Below are 23,082 nucleotides of genomic sequence, written 5' to 3' on the forward strand. Positions count from 1 at the left end.
AGAGAGAGAGAGAGAGAGAGAGAGTGTGTGTGTGTGTGTGTGTATCACATCTTCTTTATCCATTTATCTGTTGATGGACACTTAAGTTGCTTCCATATGTTGACTATTGGAAATAATGTGACTATGAACATTGGGGTGCATGTATCTTTTCAAATTAGTGTTTTCATTTTCTTCAGGAGTGGAATTGCTGGATCATATGGTAGTTCTATTTTTAGAAATGTTTTTTAATTGGCTACCCCAAATTACATTCCCATGAACAGTGTATAAAGGTTCCCTTTTGCCCACATCTTTGCCAGCATTTGTTATTTGTGGTCTTTTTGATGATAGCCATTCTGACAGGTGTGAGGTGATATCTCATTGTGGTTTTGATTTGCATTTCCCTGATGACTAGCAATATATAAAGAGCAAGCTTTTAGTTTTGTTGATTTTCTCGGTTTTCCTATTTTCAATTTCATTGATTTCTGCTCTGATTTTTATTATTTCTTTTCTTCCTAAAATCTAAAATATTAAGAAAAATTAATATTTTTCTTAATTACTGATTTCCTAAGGTAGAAGCTTAAATTATTGATTTTAGATTATTATAATCAGTGCTATAAATTTTCCTCTAAGTACCTTTTTTTAAAGCTGCATCCCACAAATTTTGATAAGTTATGTTTTCATTTTCATTTAATCCAAAATAATTTTAAAATTTCTCCTGAGAATCTTCTTCTGTGACCCATTTGTTATTTAGAAGAGTAATGCTTAATCTCTAAATATTTGAGATTTTTCAACTTTTATTGGTTTCTAGTTTAATTTTATTGTGGTCTGAGAGTGTACTTTGTATTATTTCAGTTTTTAAAATGTGTTAAGGTATGTCTTAACACAGAATCTGGCCTTTCTTGGTGAATGTTTCTGTGAACTTGAGAAGAACGTGTATTATTATGTTATTGGATGTAAATGTCGGTGAAATCCAGTTGATTGATGATGCTGTTGACTGACTGTATCCTTACTGGTTTTCTACCTGCTGTGTCTGCCAGTTACTGATGCAGGTTTGTAGATGTCTTCAGTTATACGAGTGGATTTAACTGTTTTTCTTTGCAGTTCTGTCAGTTTTTGCCTCATATCTTTTGATACTTTGTTATTAGGTGCATAAACGTTAAGAATTGTTATGCCTTCTTCAAGAGTTGACACTTCACATAGTGCTCCTCTTTACCCCTGATAATTTTCCTTGTTCTGAAATTTGCTTTGTTTGGAACTAATATAGCTAGTCCAGCTTTCTTTTGATTAGTATTAGCATGGTATACCTTTCTCCATCCTTTCCTTTTAATCTACCTGTGTCTTTATATTTAAAGTGGGTTTCTTGTAGACAGCAGATACATGGGCCTTGTTTTCTTATTCAGTCTGTCAGTTTCTTTTAATTGGTGTATTTAGACCTTTCACATTGAAAGTGAGTATTGTTATAGTTGGGGTGATATCAACCTTGATTATAACTTTTCTATTCATTGCGTTTGTTCCTTGTTGCTTTCTTAAAAATCTCTCCCCCATTTGTTTTTTTTTTTGTTTTGTTTGTGGTACGCGGGCCTCTCACTGCTGCGGCCTCTCCCGTTGTGGAGCACAGGTTCCAGACGCGCAGGCTCAGTGGCCATGGCTCACGGGCCCAGCCACTCCGCAGCATGTGGGATCTTCCCGGGCCAGAGCACGAACCCGTGTCCCCTGCCTCGGCAGGCGGACTCTCAACCACTGCGCCACCAGGGAAGCTGCCCATTTGGTTTTAATTGAGCATTTTTTTATGATTGCATTTTCTCTTCTATCTTAAGATATCAATTACACTTCTTTTAAAAATTTTATTGGTAGAGTTTGCAGTAGACATTTTCAGCTAATAAAAGTCCATTTTCAAGTAACACTTTACCACTTTACAGGTAATGCAGGTGCTTTGTAACAGATTATAACCAATTCCTCCCTCCTGTCCCTTATAATATTGCTGTCACTCCTTTCACTTATCTATAAAATGTAGTTACATAATTCATTGTTGCTGTTATTATTTTGAACAGTTATCCAAGATCAATTCAAAATCAGAAAAATAAAATATTTTATCTTCATTTATTCTGACTCTCTTTATGTAAATCTGAATTTCTTACCTATTTTTCCTTCTTTCTGAAGAACTTCTTGCAAGACAGGTCTGTGGCAATAAATAGTCTCAGTTTTTGTCTGATGAAGTCTGTTTGTCCTTTTTTGAAGGATAAATTTCACTGGATATCAAATTCTGGTTGGTAGATTTTTTTTCTTTCACACTCAAATATTTCACTCCAGTCTCTTCTTGCTTGTATGGTTTCTGAAGTCTGATGTAATTCTTATTTTTCTTTCGTATAGGTAAGGTGTTTGGTTTGAGTTTTGGTTTTCTGTTTTTGTTTTTTTTGGTTCTTTAGCTTATTTTAATATTTTCTTTTTGACTTTCTGCAATTTGAATATGATAAATTAGGTATTGATGTTGGGTATTTGTCCTATTGGTGTTCTCTGAGCTTTCTGGAATTTTGGGTTGGAAAAAATTCTCGGCCAGTATTACTTAAAATACTTAAGTTTCTCACTTCTCCTTGCCGTATCCTCATTACGTGTTGCACCTTTTATTGTTGTCCCTCAGTTCTTGTATATTCTTTTCTGGTTTTTTCATTCCTTTTTTCTCTTGCCATGTAAGTTTGGGAAGTGTCTATTGACATACCTTCAAGCTCACAGATTGTTTCCTCGGTTGTGTTTAGTCTAATGATGAGCCTGTTGAAAGCATTCTTCATTTGTGTTAGTGTTTTTGATTTCTAGCATTTGTTTTGATTCTTTTTTGTAGTCCATAGCAGGTTAATCACAGTTATCTTAAATTTTTAGTTTGATAACTCCAAAATTCTGCCATATCTGGTTTAGTTGTGATGCTTGCTCTGTCTCTTCAGAATGTAATTTTTCTTTTTAGCATGTAGTGAATTTTTTTGTTGTTGAAAACTACATGATTTATTGGATAGCAGGAACTCAGGTAAATAGGTCTTTAGTGTGAGGTTTTATAATTATCTGGCTAAGAGTTAGGCTGTGTTTAACGTTTGCCAATTTGTTTGTATTATTTGTAGGTGTCAGAAGCTTAATTTACCTCTAGTTTCCTTGCTTTTGTTTTCCCTGCTGTTTTGGGTTTCCCTAGAAACTCCTTAAATAGAGTCTGTCTTTCAGCTGTCTCACTTGTAATTTGTTTTTATACTGGAGCCTTGTTGATGTGGTGCTAGGTACTGGAAAGGGAAGTGTTCTGTAACTTATGATTAAATACCAGTTGTGACCTTCCCTGGTGGCACAGTGGTTGAGAGTCCGCCTGCCGATGCAGGGGACACGGGTTCGTGCCCCGGTCCGGGAGGATCCCACATGCCGTGGAGCGGCTGGGCCCGTGAGCCATGGCCGCTGAGCCTGCGCGTCTGGAGCCTGTGCTCGTAAACGGGAGAGGCCACAACAGTGAGAGGCCCGCGTACCGCCAAAAAAACGAACAAACAAACAAAAAAACCAGTTGTAGTTGACCAGAGTTCCTGGGCTGTGATCTTTGGAAGAGTTTTACCCTTTTTTCCTTCTCCCCTTACTTCAATTGGGAAGGCTAGCTGGTACTGGAGTTGTCTAATTACCCTCCCTTTAGGTCAAAAAGGCTCTGGAAAGTAGTTACCCTTGAAGGCAGGTCTTTGTTAAAGAGACCAGATTGCTCTGGGCATATCTCAGAATGGTTACTTTTCCTCTCCCCAGCACAAAACTGGAAGGGTTTTCTTTGTTTGTTTAATGATAACATGGTGGAGCTCCTGAAGGTAAAACTCATGAGCATATGGAAGGTTCTCTAAGAGCGGGACCCTAAGAGGTTTAAAGCTCAAGCTAGTTCACACTCAGCCTCCAGCAATTCATTCACCTTTAAAGTATTTCTACCAGTTAAAGACTCCAGAGACTCCTACTCCTGGTAAGCTCTCATTCTCTGTGTTCACTTGTCTCTTCAATTTTCCTGGAGGCACTTTGCCCTGTGAACTCAGTTTTCTGACGAATCTAAGAGGAGTGGTTGCTTTTCAATTTGATCACCTTTTTTTTCCGGTTGTGAGGGAGTGATAAATTTCAGTCTCTTTACATATCAGAGCTGAAGCCAGAAGTCCTCTTGTTTATGTTTTAATGAGAGTTTTATGGAGACATAATTCATATACCCATCAAAATTTACCCTTAAAAGCATGGTTTGGTAGTTTCTAGTATATTTACAGAATTGTGCAACCCTTACCACTGTCTAACTTCAGAACATTCGTATCACCTGAAAAAGAAATCCTATTATATCTATTAGCAGCCACTCTTCCCAGTCCTAGGCAACCACTTAACTATTTTGTTTTTTTGGATTTGCCTATACTGCACATTTTATGTAAATGGAATCATATAATGTGTGATCTTTTGTTTCTGGTTTGTCTTAGTGTAGTGTTTTCAAGGTTCCTCATGCTGTAGCATTTATCAGTACTCACATTTCTTTTTGAGGTCAAATAATATTCCATTGTAAAGATATTACATTTGTTTATCCATTCCATTAGTAGGTAGAAACACTTTTTTGGCTATTAGGAAGAATGCTGTTAGGAACATTTGTGTAACATTTTTATGAGTGGATATGTTTTCATTTCTCCTGAATAGATACCTAGGAGTTGAATTAATGGTTCATAAGGAAACTGTGATTACCATTTCAAGGAACTGCTAAACTGTTTTCCAAAGTGAGTGCACTATTTTACATTGCCACCAACTATGAAAGTTCTAAGTTCTCCACATCCTTGCCAACACGTCTTCTTGATTTTAGCCATCCTAATGTGTGTGAAGTGATAGTGGTTTTGATTTGCATTTTCTAATGACTAATGATATTGAGCATCTTTTCATGTGCTTATTGGTCATTTGTATATCTTTTTTGGAGAAATGTCTATTCAGATCCTTTGCCCATTTTTTTAGTTGGGTTTTCTTTTTATTGTTGAGTTCTAAGAATTGTATATATGTTCCGGATAGAAATCACATATCACCTATGTAGATTTGTATATATTTTCTCCTATTCTGTGGTTTGTCTTTTAATTTCCTTGACAGTATCCTTTGAAGCACAAAAGTTTAAAATTTTTATGAAGTCTAGTTTATTTTTCTTTCATTGCTTGTGCTTTTGCTGTCATATCTAAGAAACCATTGCCTGATCCAGGGTCATGAAGATTTACTCCAGTGTTTTTGTCTAAGAGTATGTGGTTTTAGCACTCCCTCTTAGTTTTTGATTCCATTTTTAAATTAATTTTTGTATATGATGTGAGGTATTGATTCACTTTCCTTGGTTTGCATAGATATATCCAGTTGTCCCAGCACAGTTTGTTGTAAAAACTATTTTCTCCTCCTTTGAATTGTCTTGTCCAGCTTGTCAAAATCAACTGATCATAAATGTAAGGGTTAATTTCTAGATTCTAAATTTTATTGCGTTAATATTTATGTCTATTCTTAAGCCAGTAATGTACTCTCTTGATTACTGTAACTTTACAGTGAGTTTTAAAATTGGGAACTGTGAGTCCTCCAATTTTGTTCTTTTTCAAGATTGCTTTGGCTCTCCTGGGCCCTATTACATTTCCATACGAGTTTCAGGATCAGTTTGTCACTTCCTGCAGAAAAGCAAGTTCGACTTTTGATAGAGATTGCCTTGAATCTCTAGATTAGTTAGGGGAATATTGCTATCTTTTTTTTTTATATATATTGCTCTCTTAACAGTATTAATTCTTCCAATCCAAAAACGTGGTAGCCTTTCCACTTATTTAGGTGTTCTTTAATTTCTTTCAACAGTGTTTTGTAGTTTTTCATGTTCAAGTCTTGTACTGTCCTGTTAAGTTTATTTGTAGATATTTTATTCTTTTTGATTCTGTTGTAAATGGAATTGTTTTCTTAAATTTAGTTTTAAATTGTTCATTGCTCTTAGAAATAAAATTGGATTTTCATATTGAACTTGTATCCTGCAGTCATGCTGATTTTGTTTATTAATTTTTAATAGTATTTTGGCAAGGATTCTTTTGGATTTTTTATGTACAAATTTATGTTGTATGTGAATAGAGGATGTTTACTCCTTCCTTAACAAGCTGGTGTCTTTTATTTTTCATGCCTTACTGCCCAAGCTGGAACCTCCAGTACCACGTTGAATAGAAGTGGTAAAAGAGGGTATCTTTTTCTTGTTCATGATTTTAAGGGAAAAGTAGTCTCTTACCATTAAGTCTGACGTTAGCTACAGATTTTTTTTCATAGGTGCCCTTTATCAGGTTGGGAGTTTCCCTTTTATTTCTAATTAGTTGAGTGTCTTTATCAAGAAAGGTGATGAATTTTGCCTAATTCTTTTTCTGTGTCTGTTGAGATGATCTTGTGGCTTTTATCCTTTATTATATTAATATTATATTAATTATATTAATATTACATTGATTTTGTTTCTAAACCAGCCTTTATTCCTGGCATAAGTCCCCCGTGGTCATGATGTATAATCATTTTTGTGTGTTACTGGGCTTCATTTACTAGTAATTTGTTGAGGATTTGTGTGTCCGTGTCCATAAAGGATATTTTTCTGTTGTTTTCTTGTGATATCTTTATCTGATTTTGGCAGCAGGGTAACACTGGCCTTGTAGTATTAGTTAGGAAGTGTTTCTAACTTCGGGGGGAAGAAGAGTCTGAGAAGGATTGGTGGTCATTGTTCTCTATATGTTTCGTAGAATTCATCAGGGAAGCCATCTGAGCATGGGCTTTTCCTTGCGGGAAGTTTTAAGATTGCTTATCAGTTTTGGTAGTTTATGACTTTCTAGGAATTTGTTCATTTTTAAGTAGGTTATTTAATTTGTTGCTATATAGTTCATAGTATTTTCTTATAATCCTTTTAATTTTTTAATCTTTTTTAGTTTGGTATTAATATTTTTTCTTTCATTTCTGATTTCTGATAATTGGAGTCTTTTTTTCTTGCTTAGTGGAACCAATTTTTTGGCTGATAGATTCTGTTGTTTTTCTGGTCTCTTTTATTTCTGCTCTAATCTTTATTATTTCCTTCCTGTTGCTTGCTTTGGGTTTAATAGTTTGTTGTTCTTTTTCTAGTTTCTTGAGGTTGAGAGTTGGATTATTCATTAGAGATCTTTCTTTTTTTATTTTAGGCAATTGCAGCTATAAACTTCCCTCTAAGAACTACTTTAGCTGCATCTTATAAGTTTTGGTGTATTGTGTTTTCATTCTCATTCATTTCTAAGTGTTTAAAAATATCCCCTATTATTTCTTTTTTTGTATTGGTTTTTTAGGAGCATGTTTAGTATCCATATATTTGTGTACATTCCAAATTTCCTTCTGTTTGTGATTTCTAACTTGATTTTCTTGTAGTTGGAGAGTATACCATGTATAGTTTCAATTTTTTTTTAATTTATTGAGGCTTGTTTTATGGCCTAATATGTCTTGGAAAATCTGTGTGCACTTGAGGAGCATGTGTATTCTACCATGGTTGGTGGAGTGTTGTGTACACAACTGTTGGTTCTGGTTGATTTATAGTTATGTTCAAGTTTTACATTTCTTGTTGATTTTCTATCAGTTGTTGCATCCATTATTGAAAGTAGGTTATTGAAGTCTCCAACCATTATCATGAATTGTGTATTTCTCCCTAATTCTGTGGGTTTTTGCTTTAAATATTTTAGGGCTCTGTTGTTAGGTTCATATTTGTATATAATTTTTATGTCTTCTTGATGTATTGACCCTTTTTATCATAATAAATATATTGTTTTGTTTCTAGTAACAAATTTTGTCTTAAAGTCTAGTTTGTCTGATGCAAGTATAACTATTTCAGCTCTCATTTGATTACTGTTTGCATAGTATTTCTTTTTCCTTCCTTTTAATTTCAACCTATTTGTGTGTTCAAATCTGAAATGTCTCTGTAGACAACATCTCTTTGGATCTTTAAAAAAAGAAAAATGTGTTCTGTGAGTCTCTGCCTTTGAATGATTTTATCCATTTGCAGTTATTGCAATTACTGATAAGGGAGGACTTATGTCTGCTATTTTGGTCTCATGTCTTTTTGTTTTTCTGTTCTTCTGTTGCTTTCTTTTGTTTGAAGTAGACTTTTTAGTGTACCTTTTAATAATTTTATTGTGGTTTCTTTTCTGTAGTTTTTGAGTTATTTTCTTAATGGTTGCTCTGGAGGATTACTCATATAATATCCTAACTCAAAACAATATAAATTGGATTAATATCAACTTAATTCCAACAGTGTGTTAAACCTAGCTTCATAATATTTTCATTGTCTCCCCTCTTCTTTTTGCTATTATTGTCATAAATTATACCTTTATACAGTTTAGGCCGAGAGAGTTATAATTATTGCTTTATGTCTTTTAAGTTAGATAGGAGAAGAAAAGAGTTACAAAGAAAAATACACTTACACTGCCTTTTATGCTTACCTATGCAGTTGTCTTTACTGATGTTCTTTATTTCTTTGTATACATTTGAGTAACTGACTAGTTTATTTTCCACCTTATTTCTTTTTTTTCCCACCTTATTTCTTATAGCACAGGTCTGCTAGTGACAGATTCTCTGTTTTTGTTATTTAGGAGCGTCTTAATTTCTCTTTTGAAATATAGTTTTAGTGGATATAGAATTCTTGGTTTATAGTTTTTTTTTCTTTCAGCAGTTGCAGTATATTATCCCACTGCGTTCAGGCTTCCATGGTTTCTCATGAGAAGTCTGTTGTTGATCTATCTGGGTTACATAGCATTAGTTATATAAAGCAATAATAGTAACTTGCTTTTGTGGAGTTTGTGACATATAATGAAGCAAAACATGACCACAGTATCAGAACGTGTGGGAAGAGGTAAAAAGGTTTTTAAAAGTTGTGTGTTGCATTGCCAGCATTTGATAAATATACTAATTCAATCAAGAATATGACATATTAAAGGTGCAGTTTTTTAAACTTATGTGGTACTCATTAATGCAATGCCAAAATATATAGCAAAAAGCTAACAAAGGTCATAAAATACAAAGAGCACAGAAAAGGACAAAGCGAGAGAACAGGTAGGACGAATAATAAGTTAGTAAACTTAAATCTATCTATAATAGGAATTAAACTAAACTAGTCCTCTTAGTCTCTGTTCTTTGATATTTGGCACACTATTATTAACAATGCTAATAATGTATAATTTGAAATTATTTGTATTGATATATTGATCTAAAAAAACTTCATGTCCATTTCCCTTTTTAAACACAAGAAGTCCTCTACATATGAATGAGTTCCATTCCGAGAGTGCATTTGTAAGTCCAGTTTGTTCGTAAGTCCAACAAAGTTAGCCTAGGTACCCAACTAGCACAGTCGGCTATATAGTACCATACTGTAATAGGTTTATAGTACTTTTCACACAAATAATACATAAAAAACAAAAAATAAAACGTTTTTAATCCTACAGTACAGTCCCTTGAAAAGTACAGCAGTGCAGCACAACAGCTGGCCCACGGGCTGGCATCGAGTGAACGGGCAGGAAGAGTTACTGACTGGAGGAGGGAGAGGAGGTGGGAGACGGTAGAGCTGAAGGATCGTCAGCAGTAGGAGGCGGAGGGCAAGCTGCCATTTCACTCACGCCTGACGTCGATGGCACAGGTTCTGGTTCCTTGCTGGATTCAATTTTATCTACCCTTTTGAAAAAACGATCCAGTGATGTCTAGGTAGTAGCTCTTTTTTTCTCATCATAGATGACACAGTAGCACTTGATTACATTCTGAACGGCTGCTTCGTGAACAGTACTTTCGTGTACTGTTCTGTGTTTGGGTCCTGTGCCTCAAAAACTAACAGTGCCTCCTCAAATAAAGAAAACCCCCTTGCCGTTTCCTGCATCGTGAATCTCTTCGGTTTTTCAGTTACTTTTTCTTCCTCTTGTCTCTCTTCGTCCTTTCTCTGGGCCTCCAGTTCCATCAGGTCTTCATTAGTCAGCTCCTTGTGTTGCACAGCAAGGAGTTCAGTGAAGTCGTCCTCTTGCAGATCTAGCTCCAGCTTCTTGCTGAGGGCCACTTGGTCTTCTTGCTGGAGACCTCTTTGGACTCCTCATCCACCTTCTCAAATCCACGAAAATTGTGAACACACTGCTGGCAAAGGTTCTTCCAAATCCCGTTCAGGGTGATGGCCATAACCTCACGCCAAGCAAAGTCAGTGTTTTTTATGGCCTTGTAGATGTTCTAGTCCTTCCAAAATTGTCACAGGGTTGTTCCTGATTCGTCACTTGCCTTTACTGTCTGATGAAAAGTGTGACATAAATAATATTTCCTGAAAGTCGCTATAACTCCCTGGTCCATAGGTTGGATGAGGGACACAGTATTCAGTGGCAGATGCACTACTTTGACATTGGGATGAAAGTTGTCCCATGAATGGGAGAGTGGCCCGGAGCACTGTGGAGCTGCAAAAGAATGTTTAATGGGACGTCTTTCTCCAAGCAGTATTTCTCTACCTCTGGGCTAAAGTGATGGAAAAACCAGTCCTGGAAAATGGCCTTTGTAACACAGGCTTTGGGGTTACTCTTCCACACAACAGGAACATAGCCCTTGGCTATGTGTTTAAGGGCTCTTGGGTTCTCTGAATGATAAACCAAGAGAGGCTTCAGCTTCATATCACCGGAAGCATTGCCACCAAACAGCTGAGTTAGCCTAACCTTTGCTGCTTTATATATAACCTGGCATCAACTTTTCCTTCCTCCTTACTGATGTAACTTCGGTCTGGCGTCCTCTTCCAGTACAGTCCTGTCTCATTTACATTAAAAACCTGCTCTGGTAAATACGAGCCTTCATCAATAATTTCTTGAAGAGTTTCAGGAAATTCCTGGGCAGCTACCGTATCTGCCCTTGCTGCCTCACCACTTACTTTTACATTGCGAAGGTTGGTTCTAGCCTTGAACCAGTGAAACCAGCAATGGCTGGCATTAAAAGATGTGCCCTCTGATTCTTTGCCGTGTTTCTTCTTCAAGTCTTCATAAAGGCTTCTGGCTTTCTCTTGAATCAGCATTAAGCTGAGCACCTCGACACATGCTGATCCTGCATCCACACAAGCTTCTCCATCTCCTCCATCACTTTCCCACACTTCTTCGATATTATTGTTGACACCATCGGCACAGCAGACTTCACATGTTCCATGATCTTGTCCTTATTCTTCAGAATCATGCTGATGGTCGGACGATTCATGTTATAAGAACGAGTGATGTCTCCCATCTTTTCGCCTCTTTCCACTCTCTCAATTGTTTTCACTTCTGTTTCCATTGTTCTCACTTGGCACTTCTTAGCAGTACCAGCTATGTCACCGCTGCTTTTACGCTTGCTTGCGGACATCCTGGGCTTGAAATGAAGGTCCTGTACTCTGTACAGTACTGTACAGTAAAGTACCAAAAGCACTACCACTCATAGAGGATGCACTCACATGACAACGTACACCAGACACATGAACTAACTTATGTGACTGGACATGCGAACGCACGTTGGCATCTTTGAAAGTTCGCAACTTGAAGGTTCATATGTAGGGGACTTACTGCACATAATACCACAGTAAGTTTCTTGTCCGTCAATTCTTTCCACTCCCTCACTGCTACTGAATTTGAGTGTGTTTTTATATGTCATGCAACACCTCAAGCATCTACCAGCTTTCTTGGTTCACTGTTTGTTGGGAGCCACACCCATCCACATCTGGTGTTGCATATTTCCCCTGTCAACTCCTTCCACCACTTCACAATAACTCACAAGCTGCAGCCCTGCTTCACCTACTTCCCCAAGTAAACTTCAGGTCTTTTTCCGTGTAAGGTACCATATTTATTGTAGTATTTATGTATTTCTTGACAATTCAACATGTGTAAAACCATTTTTATTGAATTTTGGTGGTTTTTTTTGGATTCTTACATTTTTAAAAATATGTTACTAATGAAGTTTATGACTGTTTTGCTCTTAACCCCACTTCCCCCATAAACTATGTGGTTTTTATTGCATCATGTTGTATAGTGCAGTGATTTTAAGGAACTCAAATGTCATGCTATGGTAGAACTGACTGTAATTGCTCTATCCCATATGTGCCCATTACTTTGTCCACCCAATGATCCATCTTATTTTTTGATGCATTTCAAAATAAGTAGACTTAACTCCTAATTACTACACCATGCATATCACTAAGTAGAATTTGATACTTGCTTATTGTTCTTTTTTTAATCATCATAAAAGTTACATACAGTGAAGTCTGAAGTGTACCATTTGATGAGTTTTGCAGATGCATACACCTGTGAAATGCAAGCTCCCATCAAAACATAGAACTGGACCATCATCCTTAGAATAGTGTTCCCTCATACTCTTTCCCGGTTAGGCCCTGTCCTCACCCTCTCAGAGGTGACTGTTATTTTCATTTTGTCCGTTCGGAACTTCATATACAGGCATACCTTGGAGAAATTGCAGGTTCAGTTTCAGACCGCCACAATAAAGCAAATGCAACAAGAAAGTGAGTCACATGAATTTTTTGGTTTCCCAGTGCATATAAATTATGTTTACATTATACTGTAGTCTGTTAATTGTGCAATAGCATTATGTCAGAAAAAGTATTTACATTAAATACTTTACTACTAAAAAATGCTAATAATAATGAAAAAGTTTGAAATATTATAAAGAATTACCAAAATGTGACAGAGACACGCAGTGAGCAAGTGCTGTTGGAAAATTGGTGCTGATACACTTGCTGGATGCAGGGCTGCCACAGACCTTCACTTCGTAAACAAACACAGCATCTGTGAAGCTCAATAAAATGAGGTATGTCTGTAAAGAGAATCATATAAGAAATCTTAGTAAGATTTCTTTGATTCACGGTAACATCTTTTGGATCATCCATGTTGTGTATATCGGTAATTCATTTTCCATTTTATTTCTGAGTAGAACATACCACAGTCTGTGTATCCATTCATTTGTTGATAGATACCCAGACTGTTTCAGTTTTTCCTCCATTGTGAAGAGCTCTTATGAACGTATTTGTACAAGTCTCTAGGTGCACATAGTGCCTTCATTTATCTTTTGAGTGGAATTGCTGGGTCTTGGGATAAGTACATGTTCGGTCTTTTGAGACACTGCCAGCCATAGTTCCAAAGGAGTTGTCCCGTTTTACATTCCCACCAACAGTGTATGAAAGCTCTCACTGTGCCAAGTCTGTGGCAGTACTGGTGTGGCCAGTCTTACATTTTAACCATTCTGCTGGGTGCATGGTGGTATCTCAGTGTGGTTCTAATTTGTGTTTCTCTAGTGACTGACTAATGCTGTGTAGCAGTTTCATGTGCTTCTTGGTTATTTGCAGTATTATTTTGTGAAGTGTCTATTCAGATCTTTTGTCCATTTATAAAAATTGGATAGTCTTATGTCTTTTGAGCAGAAGATTTTAATTTTGCTGATGTCTGATTTATGAGTTTATTATTTTATGGTTCTTGCTTTCTGTGTCCTGATAGGTATTTGCTTTATCCCAAAGTCATTAAGACATTTTTACGTGGTTTTTTTTTTAGAAGCTTTGTAGTTTTAACTTTCGTGTTTAGGACTATGATCCGTCTTCAGTTGAGTTTTATATATTGTGTGAGGTAGAGATTAATGTTTACTTTTCCAAATGGGTATCAGTTCTATCACTGTTTGTTAGAAAAACTTTCCTTACTCTTTTGGATTGTTTTGGCACCCTTGTAAAATATTAAATGATTGTATAAGTGTGGATCTCTTTTTGAGCTCTTTTTGAATCCATTCCATTGATTTATTTGTTGATCCTTAATTCTGGTACCATACTGTCTTGCTTACTCAGGTTTATGGTAAATCTTGAGGTCAGATGGTGTAAGTCCTACATCTGTATTCTTTTTCAAACTTTCTTTGGATATTTTAGATCCTGTTTATTTCTGTATAAACGTTAGAATCAGCCTGTCAGTTGTTACAAAAACCTCCTAGCGTGAGTATAATATGGATTGCATTGACTCTAGAGATCAATTTGGAGAGAATTGCAGCCTTAATAGTATTGAGTCTTCTAGTCCATAAATGTGATATATCGCTCCATTTATTTACATCTTCTTTAATTCCCCCCGTCAGTGTTTGGTAATTTTCAGCAGAGAAATTCTTCATGCCTTTTTTTCAGTTCTTAAAATGTTTTATGCTTTCTAATGCTATTGTAGACATAATTGTTTTTCAACTTTTATCTTCTTAGTGTTTACTGCCAGTATATACAATAGATTTTTTTATACAATAACTTTATATCCTGCAGCCATGTTAAATTCACTTATTCTGATTATTTTATGTTTTTTTAAGATTATCTCTTGTTAAATTAATGTTATCTACAAGTAAAGTCAGATTTATTTCATCCTTTTTTTTCCCCCAAATAGGATGTTTTTATTAGATGAATATATTTATATGTCTGTATTCAGCTTTAACAATAAGATGTGTTGGGACTTCCCTGGTGGCGCGGTGGTTGAGAATCCGCCTGCCAATTCAGGGGACACGGGTTCGATCCCTGGCCCAGGAAGATCCCACATGCCTTGGAGCAACTAAGCCCATGCACCACAACAACTGAGCCTGCACTCTAGAGCTCGTGAGCCACAACTACTGAGCCCGCGCACTGCAACTACTGACACCCACGTGCTCTAGGGCCCGTGCTACGCAATAAGAGAAGCCACTGCAATGAGAAGCCCGCGCACCGCAAGGAAGAGTAGCCCCCACTTGCCATGGTTAGAGAAAGCCCGTGCACAGCAACGAAGACCCAACGCAGCCCAATAAATAAATAAATAAGCAAGCTATGTTAAACTCTAAAAATATGTCATACCATTACTTCGTGAGATTTTTTTTAAAATCAAACTAATCATTCATTCATTTATTCATTCCTTCAAAACTGTGCATTGAGCACCTTCTATGTGCCAGGCCTCCACTGGGCACAGAGAATAAAATGCTAACAGTCACAGTAACACAGTTCTTGTTATAAATTTGGCACATCTCTGAGTTCCTTGCATTTGCAAATATACTTAGCCCGCACAACAAGCCAGTGAGGTAGGTTCCGTTATTATCAGCACATTGTTCAGATGAGTAACTTGCCCAATAAGTTCTGCCACTTATTAGCTGTGTGACATTGGACAAGTTATTTCTTCCTTTTTTATTTATGCCTTTTATTTCTCTTTATTACCTTATTGAAATGCTTAGGGTTTTCAGTACAGTGTTGAATAGAAATGGTGAGAGCTGGCATTCTTACCTTGTTCTTGATCTCACGGGAATAGCTTTCAATATTTCACTATTACGAATGCTAGCTGTAGGTTTTTTGTAAATGTAGGTTGGTGAAGTTCCCTCGTATTTCTGGTTTGCTGAGAGTTTTTATTGTGAATAGGTGTTGAACTTTGTCAAATGTTTTTCTACAGCTAATTAAATGATCATAAGCGTTTTCTCCTAATTTGATAAAATATATTGATTGGTGTTTTGAATGTTAAACCAGTGTTGTGTTCCTGGATTAACACCACCTGGTCTTGATATATTATCATTTTGATATATTGCTAGAATTCTGTCTTAATTTACCTGTTGGCTTTTTAACTAATATCTCTGTAGTTTTTTAGTGGCTACTCTAAAGATTTTAGTATATATCCCTATTTTCATAACTTACTAAGAATTAATGTTTTACTATTTCACATAAAATACGGAAACTTGCAACCGTATAGGTCCATTTACTGCCTCTTCCTGTACTTTTTGCTGTAGTTACCCATATGTATTACATCTACTTATCAACTGGGCAATACGTTATTTTTGCTTTAAGGAGTCATACATGTTTTTAAGGAAATCAAGAGTGAAAACAGTCTTTTATTATGTACCCATGTGTGTGCCATTTGCAGTGCTCTTCTTTCCTTCCTGAAAATCGACCTATCTATCTGATGTACCTGTATATGTTATATCTGGTATACCTTTATCTATCTATCTATCTATCTATCTATCTATCTATCTATATATATATATCTATATCTGATTCCTTTCAGTTTGGCAGATTTACTTTAGTATTTTTCTTAGTGCAGGTCTACTGGCAACACATTCTTTTTCTCTTATCTGAGAAATATTTTTATTTCGCTTTCATTCTTGAAGGATATTTCCTTAATATAACACCCTGTGTTGGCATGGGTTCCCCTTCCCCTTTTCTGCTCTTGTGAATGTTTTGTTCAGCGATCTTCTGGCCGCTTCGTATTTTCTTCTGAGAAGTCAGGAGATATTCAGCTTAGCGCTCCTGTTGAAAGTAATACATCATGTTTTTCTGGCTGCTTTAGTATTTTCTCTTCATTCTTAGTTTTTAGCTCTTTGGCTGTGATTTGTGCCTATGTGTGCTTTTCTTTGTACTTAACCTGCTGAGGTTTCTATGCTTTTTAAATGTGTAAATTTTTTTCTTTTACCCAATTTGGGGAATTTTTCTCAGTTTTTTTGTTCCATTCTCTTTCTCCTTGTGGGAGTTCGGTTACATTTATGTTAGACATTTTGCTACTGCCCAAGGGACTCTCTTTTTATTCCATCAGTATTTTTTCTCTGTTCTTCAGATCAGTTCTGTCATTGTTTACTTATTCATTTTCCTATTTCCAGTGTGCCATTAGGTACATTAGTAAATATTTATTTCAAATATATTTCAGCTCCAGAATTTCTTTTGTGTGTGTGTGTGTGTGTGTGTGTGATACGCGGGCCTCTCACTGTTGTGGCCTCTCCCGTTGCGGAGCACAGGCTCCGGACGTGCAGGCTCAGCGGCCATGGCTCACGGGCCCAGCCGCTCCGCGGCATGTGGGATCTTCCCGGACCGGGGCACGAACCCGTGTCCCCTGCATCGGCAGGCGGACTCTCAACCACTGCGCCACCAGGGAAGCCCCAGAATTTCATTTTTTTATTGTTTCTTTTTCTTTGTTGAAATTTCCTATTTCATTCATTACAAGCATATTTCCCTTTACATCCCTAAGCATAGTAACAGCAGCTGCCTTAAATACTTTAGCTTTAATTCCAATGACTTGAGGCTCTCCCGGTCATTGTCTTGTTTGTCTTTTCTCTTGAATATGGGTCATGTTTTACTATATCTTTATATGTCAAGTAATTTTGAATTGTATTCTAGCACATTATAACTGGATTATAGATTTTTAAAATTCTTAATAGCGTTTTTTTAGTAATTAATTTTAATTACATTTCATCATTTTCTTTTCTAGTTGTCATTTCTTTGTCCCATGCATTCCTTCTGTTTTCACTTGTCTTCCTGCTAAAGTCTATTCTCAAATAGTTCTTTGTGAACACTTGTGGATAGTAAAGTGTTAGCTTTCTTATGCCATAAAATATCTTATTTTGCCCTCATTCTTGGATGATGCTTTACCTGGGAATTAAGTTCTAGGTTGACAGTTCTTTACTTTCAGTACTTCGTGCCATTGTTTACAGTCATCACCTGTTGCTGGGGAGAAGTCAGCTGTCATTTTAATCGTCATTCCTTCTGAGGTAATCTGCCTTTCTTTTTGGAAGCTTTTAGGATTTTGTTTGCATTGATAGTCTGTGATGTGTTTTTATCTTTCTCTGTGGTGTGCACTTTCAACTTACCAACGTTATTTTTCAGTTGAGTTGTGGAAAATCACTAGCTAAATTATCTCAGTAAATATTGGTGCTCCACTGTATTTTTTAGTGATGGTGATTCCTTTTTTTCTTTCACATAATCCTAAATGTATTAAAAAAACTTTTTTGTCATACTCTCCGTTGTTTGATGTCATCTAGAATGAATTCATGTTCCAGTTGTGTATTTTGTTGGTCTTATATATATATTCGGTATATTTTAGAATTTTGTTTTTGTGGCCTCATTTTAATTAGAAAGTTTAACATTTTTCTCCATTTTGTTTATCTATCTAGTTCTATACTTATTGCCTTTATTATACTTTATAGTTGCTTTCTAACTCCTGGGTCCCCAATCTAAAACCAGGTCTACATTAGAGTTTCCAGGTTCTTTCTTCAAAGTGGTATTGGGAGTATTGCAGATTCAATAACAAATCCATTCAGTAACTTTGTTCAGATCTTAAGAGGCTATTCCTTCCCCCTTCCCTTCAACTAGGCAACAATGTCAAATGAATTTTAACCAAGGCAGCAGGTGGTATCAGTGTTTTCTTCCCCTTCAGGAGGGGAAGCTTATTCCAGTTGTTGGCTTTAAGCAGTGAGCATAGCTAATGATCCCCTTGTGGAGCCTTTTTAGTCTTTGTTTCCTCAGGAGAAACTCCTACCCATTAATGGGTGCTCAAGGACGCAGAGCTTTGCAGGGCCAGAGCACAGTTTTGTGTTTCTTCTCAAAGATTATCTTGTGACTTACTACTTTTTAAAAAAATAAGTAATTACATTGTATACTGTATTTGGAACAAAGGGGCTGAGTCAAAATAACAACTTATATGAGTCTTGACTAGACATCCAAAATGCTGTTTCTTAATGTTTTGTTATTCTTGTGTCACTTGACTCTTACTCTAATTAGTAATATTGCACTTGTGAATTCCATTTTCTGAGTTTTAATATCTAGTAGGACAAACACTAAGTTTTTTTTTTTAATTTTGTCTTGATCAAAATTCTGTTTTTACATATGAACTTTTAAAATCACTTTCTCTAGTTTTAAATATTCATTTGGAGTATATCGTGAATCTCATTACATGTATATATTCATTTTAGAAAGATTGCTATTTTTGTGCTGTCAAGTTATCCAGATACCTAAAATACTCATTTATTTACCACTTTTAAGATATCATTCTGGAGCTTTACTTGAGCTCTTTACTCTTGTTTTATAATTTCTGTAGTTATTATGACTGATATGTCTATATATTCCACTTCCTTTCTCTAGCTGGTTATTACTAGAAAAGAAGTTAAAATGTTTTTCTTAAATTCAGTCATTTTTCCAAAATAACTAGTTAATTCTAAAAGCTTTTAGTATGTTCCATAGTTTCCTATGTATATAATCAGAGCAACTACAATTAAGATAATTTTATGTCTTGTAATATTTATACTGGTTATTTAGTTCTCTTATTAAGCTTCCTATTTTCTTATTTTATTAAACTAAAACCTTCAAAACAATGTTTAACAGTGGTTGGCGTCTCTATGTTCCTGATTTTAATGGAAATGACTTCATTGTCTCACTGTTGAATGCCTTGCTTGCTGTATTAGATTTGGAAAAAGGTGTGTTATATTTAAGTAGTTTCCTTTTATTTTTATTTGAGTTTTTATTAGGAGTGGTAGCTGAAATTTGTCAGATACCATTTTAAATCATGATACAATCACCGACAATTAGCCTTTTAACAAATGGATTCAGTTTGCTTTTTTATTTAGTTTTTCTTTTTTTGCGTCGATACTTATAAATATATTTCTTTATGCTTTCCCCCTTTTGAACTGTCTTTATCAGTTTTTATTAATATCTTATAAGCTTTTAAAATAAATTGCATACCCTAATAATTACCTTTTCCTCTTGTATTTTGTGGAGATAATTTTGTTCTAGTGTTTCATAAATTAATAATTGAGTCTCATATTTAAGTCCATATTATCAATTTGCCAAAATACTTTTGGAAAACGAATATATAGATACCCCATAGCATATACTTTTTAGTATAATTCTGTTAAGTATTTCAGATGTTTTTATATGAATTGGATATCTTTTCAGTATGTCTCCATGTCTTTGTGTGTGTATGTGTGTGGAACTAGATTTTTACTGTATCCTTTTGAAAACACATTTGTTTCTTATTTAGTATTTCGTTTTTCTTCCACAAGTCCCTCTATACTTTTTGTTAGAAGTCTTAATTCTAAATATTTGTGTAGATACGTTGGAAAGATTTTTATAGTTTTTAGAGTATTTAAGTATTAATAATACTTTGGGTATATTTATGAATGATTGCTATAGGAATTTGCTGTGAATCTGGATTTTATTGTTGCTTAATATTGCCCTTTTTGCTATTTCATGAATTCTAGTAACTTTTTTGTAGCTACCCTGTGAGTTTCATCTTGGGCTTGGTTCAATAATGTTTGAGAGTGTTTGGTAATTTATACATATATGACTATAATAACCAGCTTTTCTTCCTTCCTTCCTTTTTTTTTTTAAACAGTTACATGGGAATTGGTCTTTCTGCTCAAGGTGTGAACATGAATAGACTACCAGGTACACTTGTAATTGAATTACAGTACAGTCTTATGGCTAACTCTGGCTAAAAATGTCAAGTAATAACTTGGAGATAGTTAAGTACATTAATCTTCTATATTTTAATCACTTATGAGTTCAAAGTCGAGCTGAATGGTTTTAATAAATTTTATGCTATTTAGCAAAACATAACAAGTATACCATGCATTGTTTTGTTTTGTTTTGTTTTGCTTGTTTTTGTTTTGTTTGTTGGTATTTTTAACTTCCAGTACATAGTCATATCAACTACTTTAAATGTTTCAATGTGGTTGGTTCTGTTTCCTACCCAACACATTCCTAGGTTTTAAACCATTTTTAGTTGTTTTAATATTCTGGGAATGTAGGCTGATATTAAAAGTAAACTAAGAAAGGTGTGAATTGAGGTAGGAGAACTGTTTCCTAAAACCATTAATCATATGGAAGTGATTCTTCGATTATATTTTCTGGTATTCTATTTACTAATGTTAAAAATTAACCTTGGAGGAAATTTTTTGAAAATTGAAAGAAAAATCTTTTGTTATATTAAAGTGTGTGTGTGTATCTGTGTGTGTGTGCTTAAACCAAATCAAAGCAAAATTCCTTTGGTCTGTTAGCAAAGGAAATATGCATGGAAAATGTGTCTTGCTATGTTTGTTTGCGTTTTCTGATAGGAGTCCTCTCTGTTTAAGATATATTTTAGCATTCCGTGTGGTGGATTTATTTTCCTTAATGTGGTAAGCAGTGTTTTTATATAGAAGTTATGTACTGTAATTGTTGAGAATTTAAATGTACTTTTGGGAATTTTATCTTTGTACTATCTGTTGTACTATTCTTGCTTAGCTTGTTATAATCTTAGTGAATAGCTCTAGTATAGAGTAACCTTACTTTTCACTGTAAATATACTGGAACTTTCTCTTTAGGCTGGGATAAACATTCATATGGTTATCATGGTGATGATGGACATTCATTTTGTTCTTCTGGAACGGGACAACCTTATGGACCAACTTTTACGACTGGTGATGTCATTGGCTGTTGTGTTAACCTTATCAACAATACCTGCTTCTACACCAAGAATGGACATAGTTTAGGTACTAAGATAATGAATTGCATGTTAAATAACCAGATGTTATGATTATTGTACTTACATCATGGTAGTAGTATTTTTGTGTAATTCTCCTTTATGAGTAGTTGCCTCTGGAAATTATTTCTTTGCTCCTTCTAGGTAGAAGCTGAGGAAATGGTGACAATTTAAATCCGAAGTATAATGGACACATATTCAACTAAAAACCCTTATTTTTTACAATGAAGGCCACATTGTATCACATATATAGGACTAACTAGAAATAACCTCGTACTCAGATATTTATTCTAGTAGTAGAAATGCTAATTGTTTTCTGCTTTGCTTTGAATAAAGCCTGTCCCAGTATGATCCAGTTCTCTAGGTAACAGTTGCTTAGAAGAAAGAGCTGTCAGTTTTTAGTATAGTACAGGGGTAATGACAAAGCGAGAAAAAGCTTGATGCCCCCAACCAAATGAAGGGCGTTGACATACTGAAAAATCAGGCCTGCTAACAAAGGTTGATAAAGGATGGTGACTACAAGTTAGTTCTGCAAAAGTGAGCAGAATTAAATGAGCAAATAACAGCAAAACTTGTAAAAGACAGGTGGCAAATAAGTAGATGAATGAAAACATGAGGAAATCTATCCATGGTAAGACTAATAGGAAATCAGGGGTTTTAGTTGAATATGCATAATACTTCAGATTTTAAATTGTGTATAATTGTTATGCTCCCTTTTCTTATTATTTTACTGTTTGAAACATCCTTGATTTATGGCACATTATTTCTGTTGAAGTAAAGTGAAAAAAGGCAAAAACTAAGTAACTCCAGAAGGCAGAAAATTCAGTTTGCTTATTAATAGTATTTAAAAAGTAAGCTGCAGATAGTATGCTTAGACATACGGTAAATGATCTTGAATATAATACAAAAACTGTTCTGTAATTTCATAGTAGAAGATTCTAAATTTTTGGCTACATTGGTAATAGTCTTTTTTTTTTTTTTTTTTAGTGTCTCAACATACTCCTTATATAAAGTTACTGTCTTCTTCATATTTACATTCAGCTTAAAACTTTTCCTTCTGATTATTAATATTGATTCTGAAGTCCTGTGCTATCTAATTTAAAGGCTGTCACAAAGATTCTTACATTCTTTTTGGTGCAAGAATGTTGATAAAGGTCGCCATGCAGATTATATGTATTTGTGATTTGATTGCTGTGGCAAACTGGTTTCCAGAAGGATACAGGCATTTTAGTGTATTTGTTGTTAGTGCTCAGCTCTGACTTACCAGAGCAGTTCACTGGCATAGTCTTCGTTGGCTTGGCTGCTTAAGATATTTGCGATCTTAAAGTAAACCAGGAGAAATCTGCTTTTAGGTATGACCTTCAAAAATGCAAAAGGTGACATTTTTAAAACCAAAATTAATCTTTTTACAGTTTTCAAACTTTATTTCAGAGAAGAAATTTTATTTTAGGAGATGAGAAGATCATAGGTGATGTGATACTATTTTTTTCCTGTTAGATTTTCACAAGTATTTACCTTGAAATTTTCTTTTGAGCAAGGAAGCTGTTTTTAAAATGTGAGATGCTGTTTAAGAATAGGGTGCCTAATGATAGGATCACATTCTAGAATTAAGTCACTTTGAAATATTTAGCATTATTCATTCATAAATTTAGTAAATATTTATTAAGCACATACAGAGGCAGTATAACAGTGGTCAGTATGGGTTCTTTAGTTGCCTGAGTTTATCTCCTGGTTTGGCTGTGTGACCTTATGCAAGTTACTTAACATTTCTGTGCCTCAGATCATAAAATCAGATCACTATATTACCTACCTTATTAAAGTTGTTAGAGCAAGCCAAAGTGATGCATGTGAAGTTCTCAAGTGATTG

General features: G+C 35.1%; 1 protein-coding gene across 1 annotated transcript in view; it reads left to right on the forward strand.

The window, feature by feature from the left end:
- Window positions 1-23,082, forward strand: part of RANBP9 (RAN binding protein 9) — an 88,822-nt gene that overhangs the window by 33,159 nt on the left and 32,581 nt on the right. The window contains exons 3-4 of the mRNA XM_060163660.1: window positions 20,088-20,140; window positions 21,058-21,225. Coding sequence (XP_060019643.1) covers window positions 20,088-20,140; window positions 21,058-21,225 — 221 coding nt within the window. The remainder of the gene's footprint in view (window positions 1-20,087; window positions 20,141-21,057; window positions 21,226-23,082) is intronic.

This window comes from Lagenorhynchus albirostris, chromosome 10, assembly GCF_949774975.1.
Source record: "Lagenorhynchus albirostris chromosome 10, mLagAlb1.1, whole genome shotgun sequence".
NCBI classification, from domain to species: Eukaryota; Metazoa; Chordata; class Mammalia; order Artiodactyla; family Delphinidae; genus Lagenorhynchus; species Lagenorhynchus albirostris.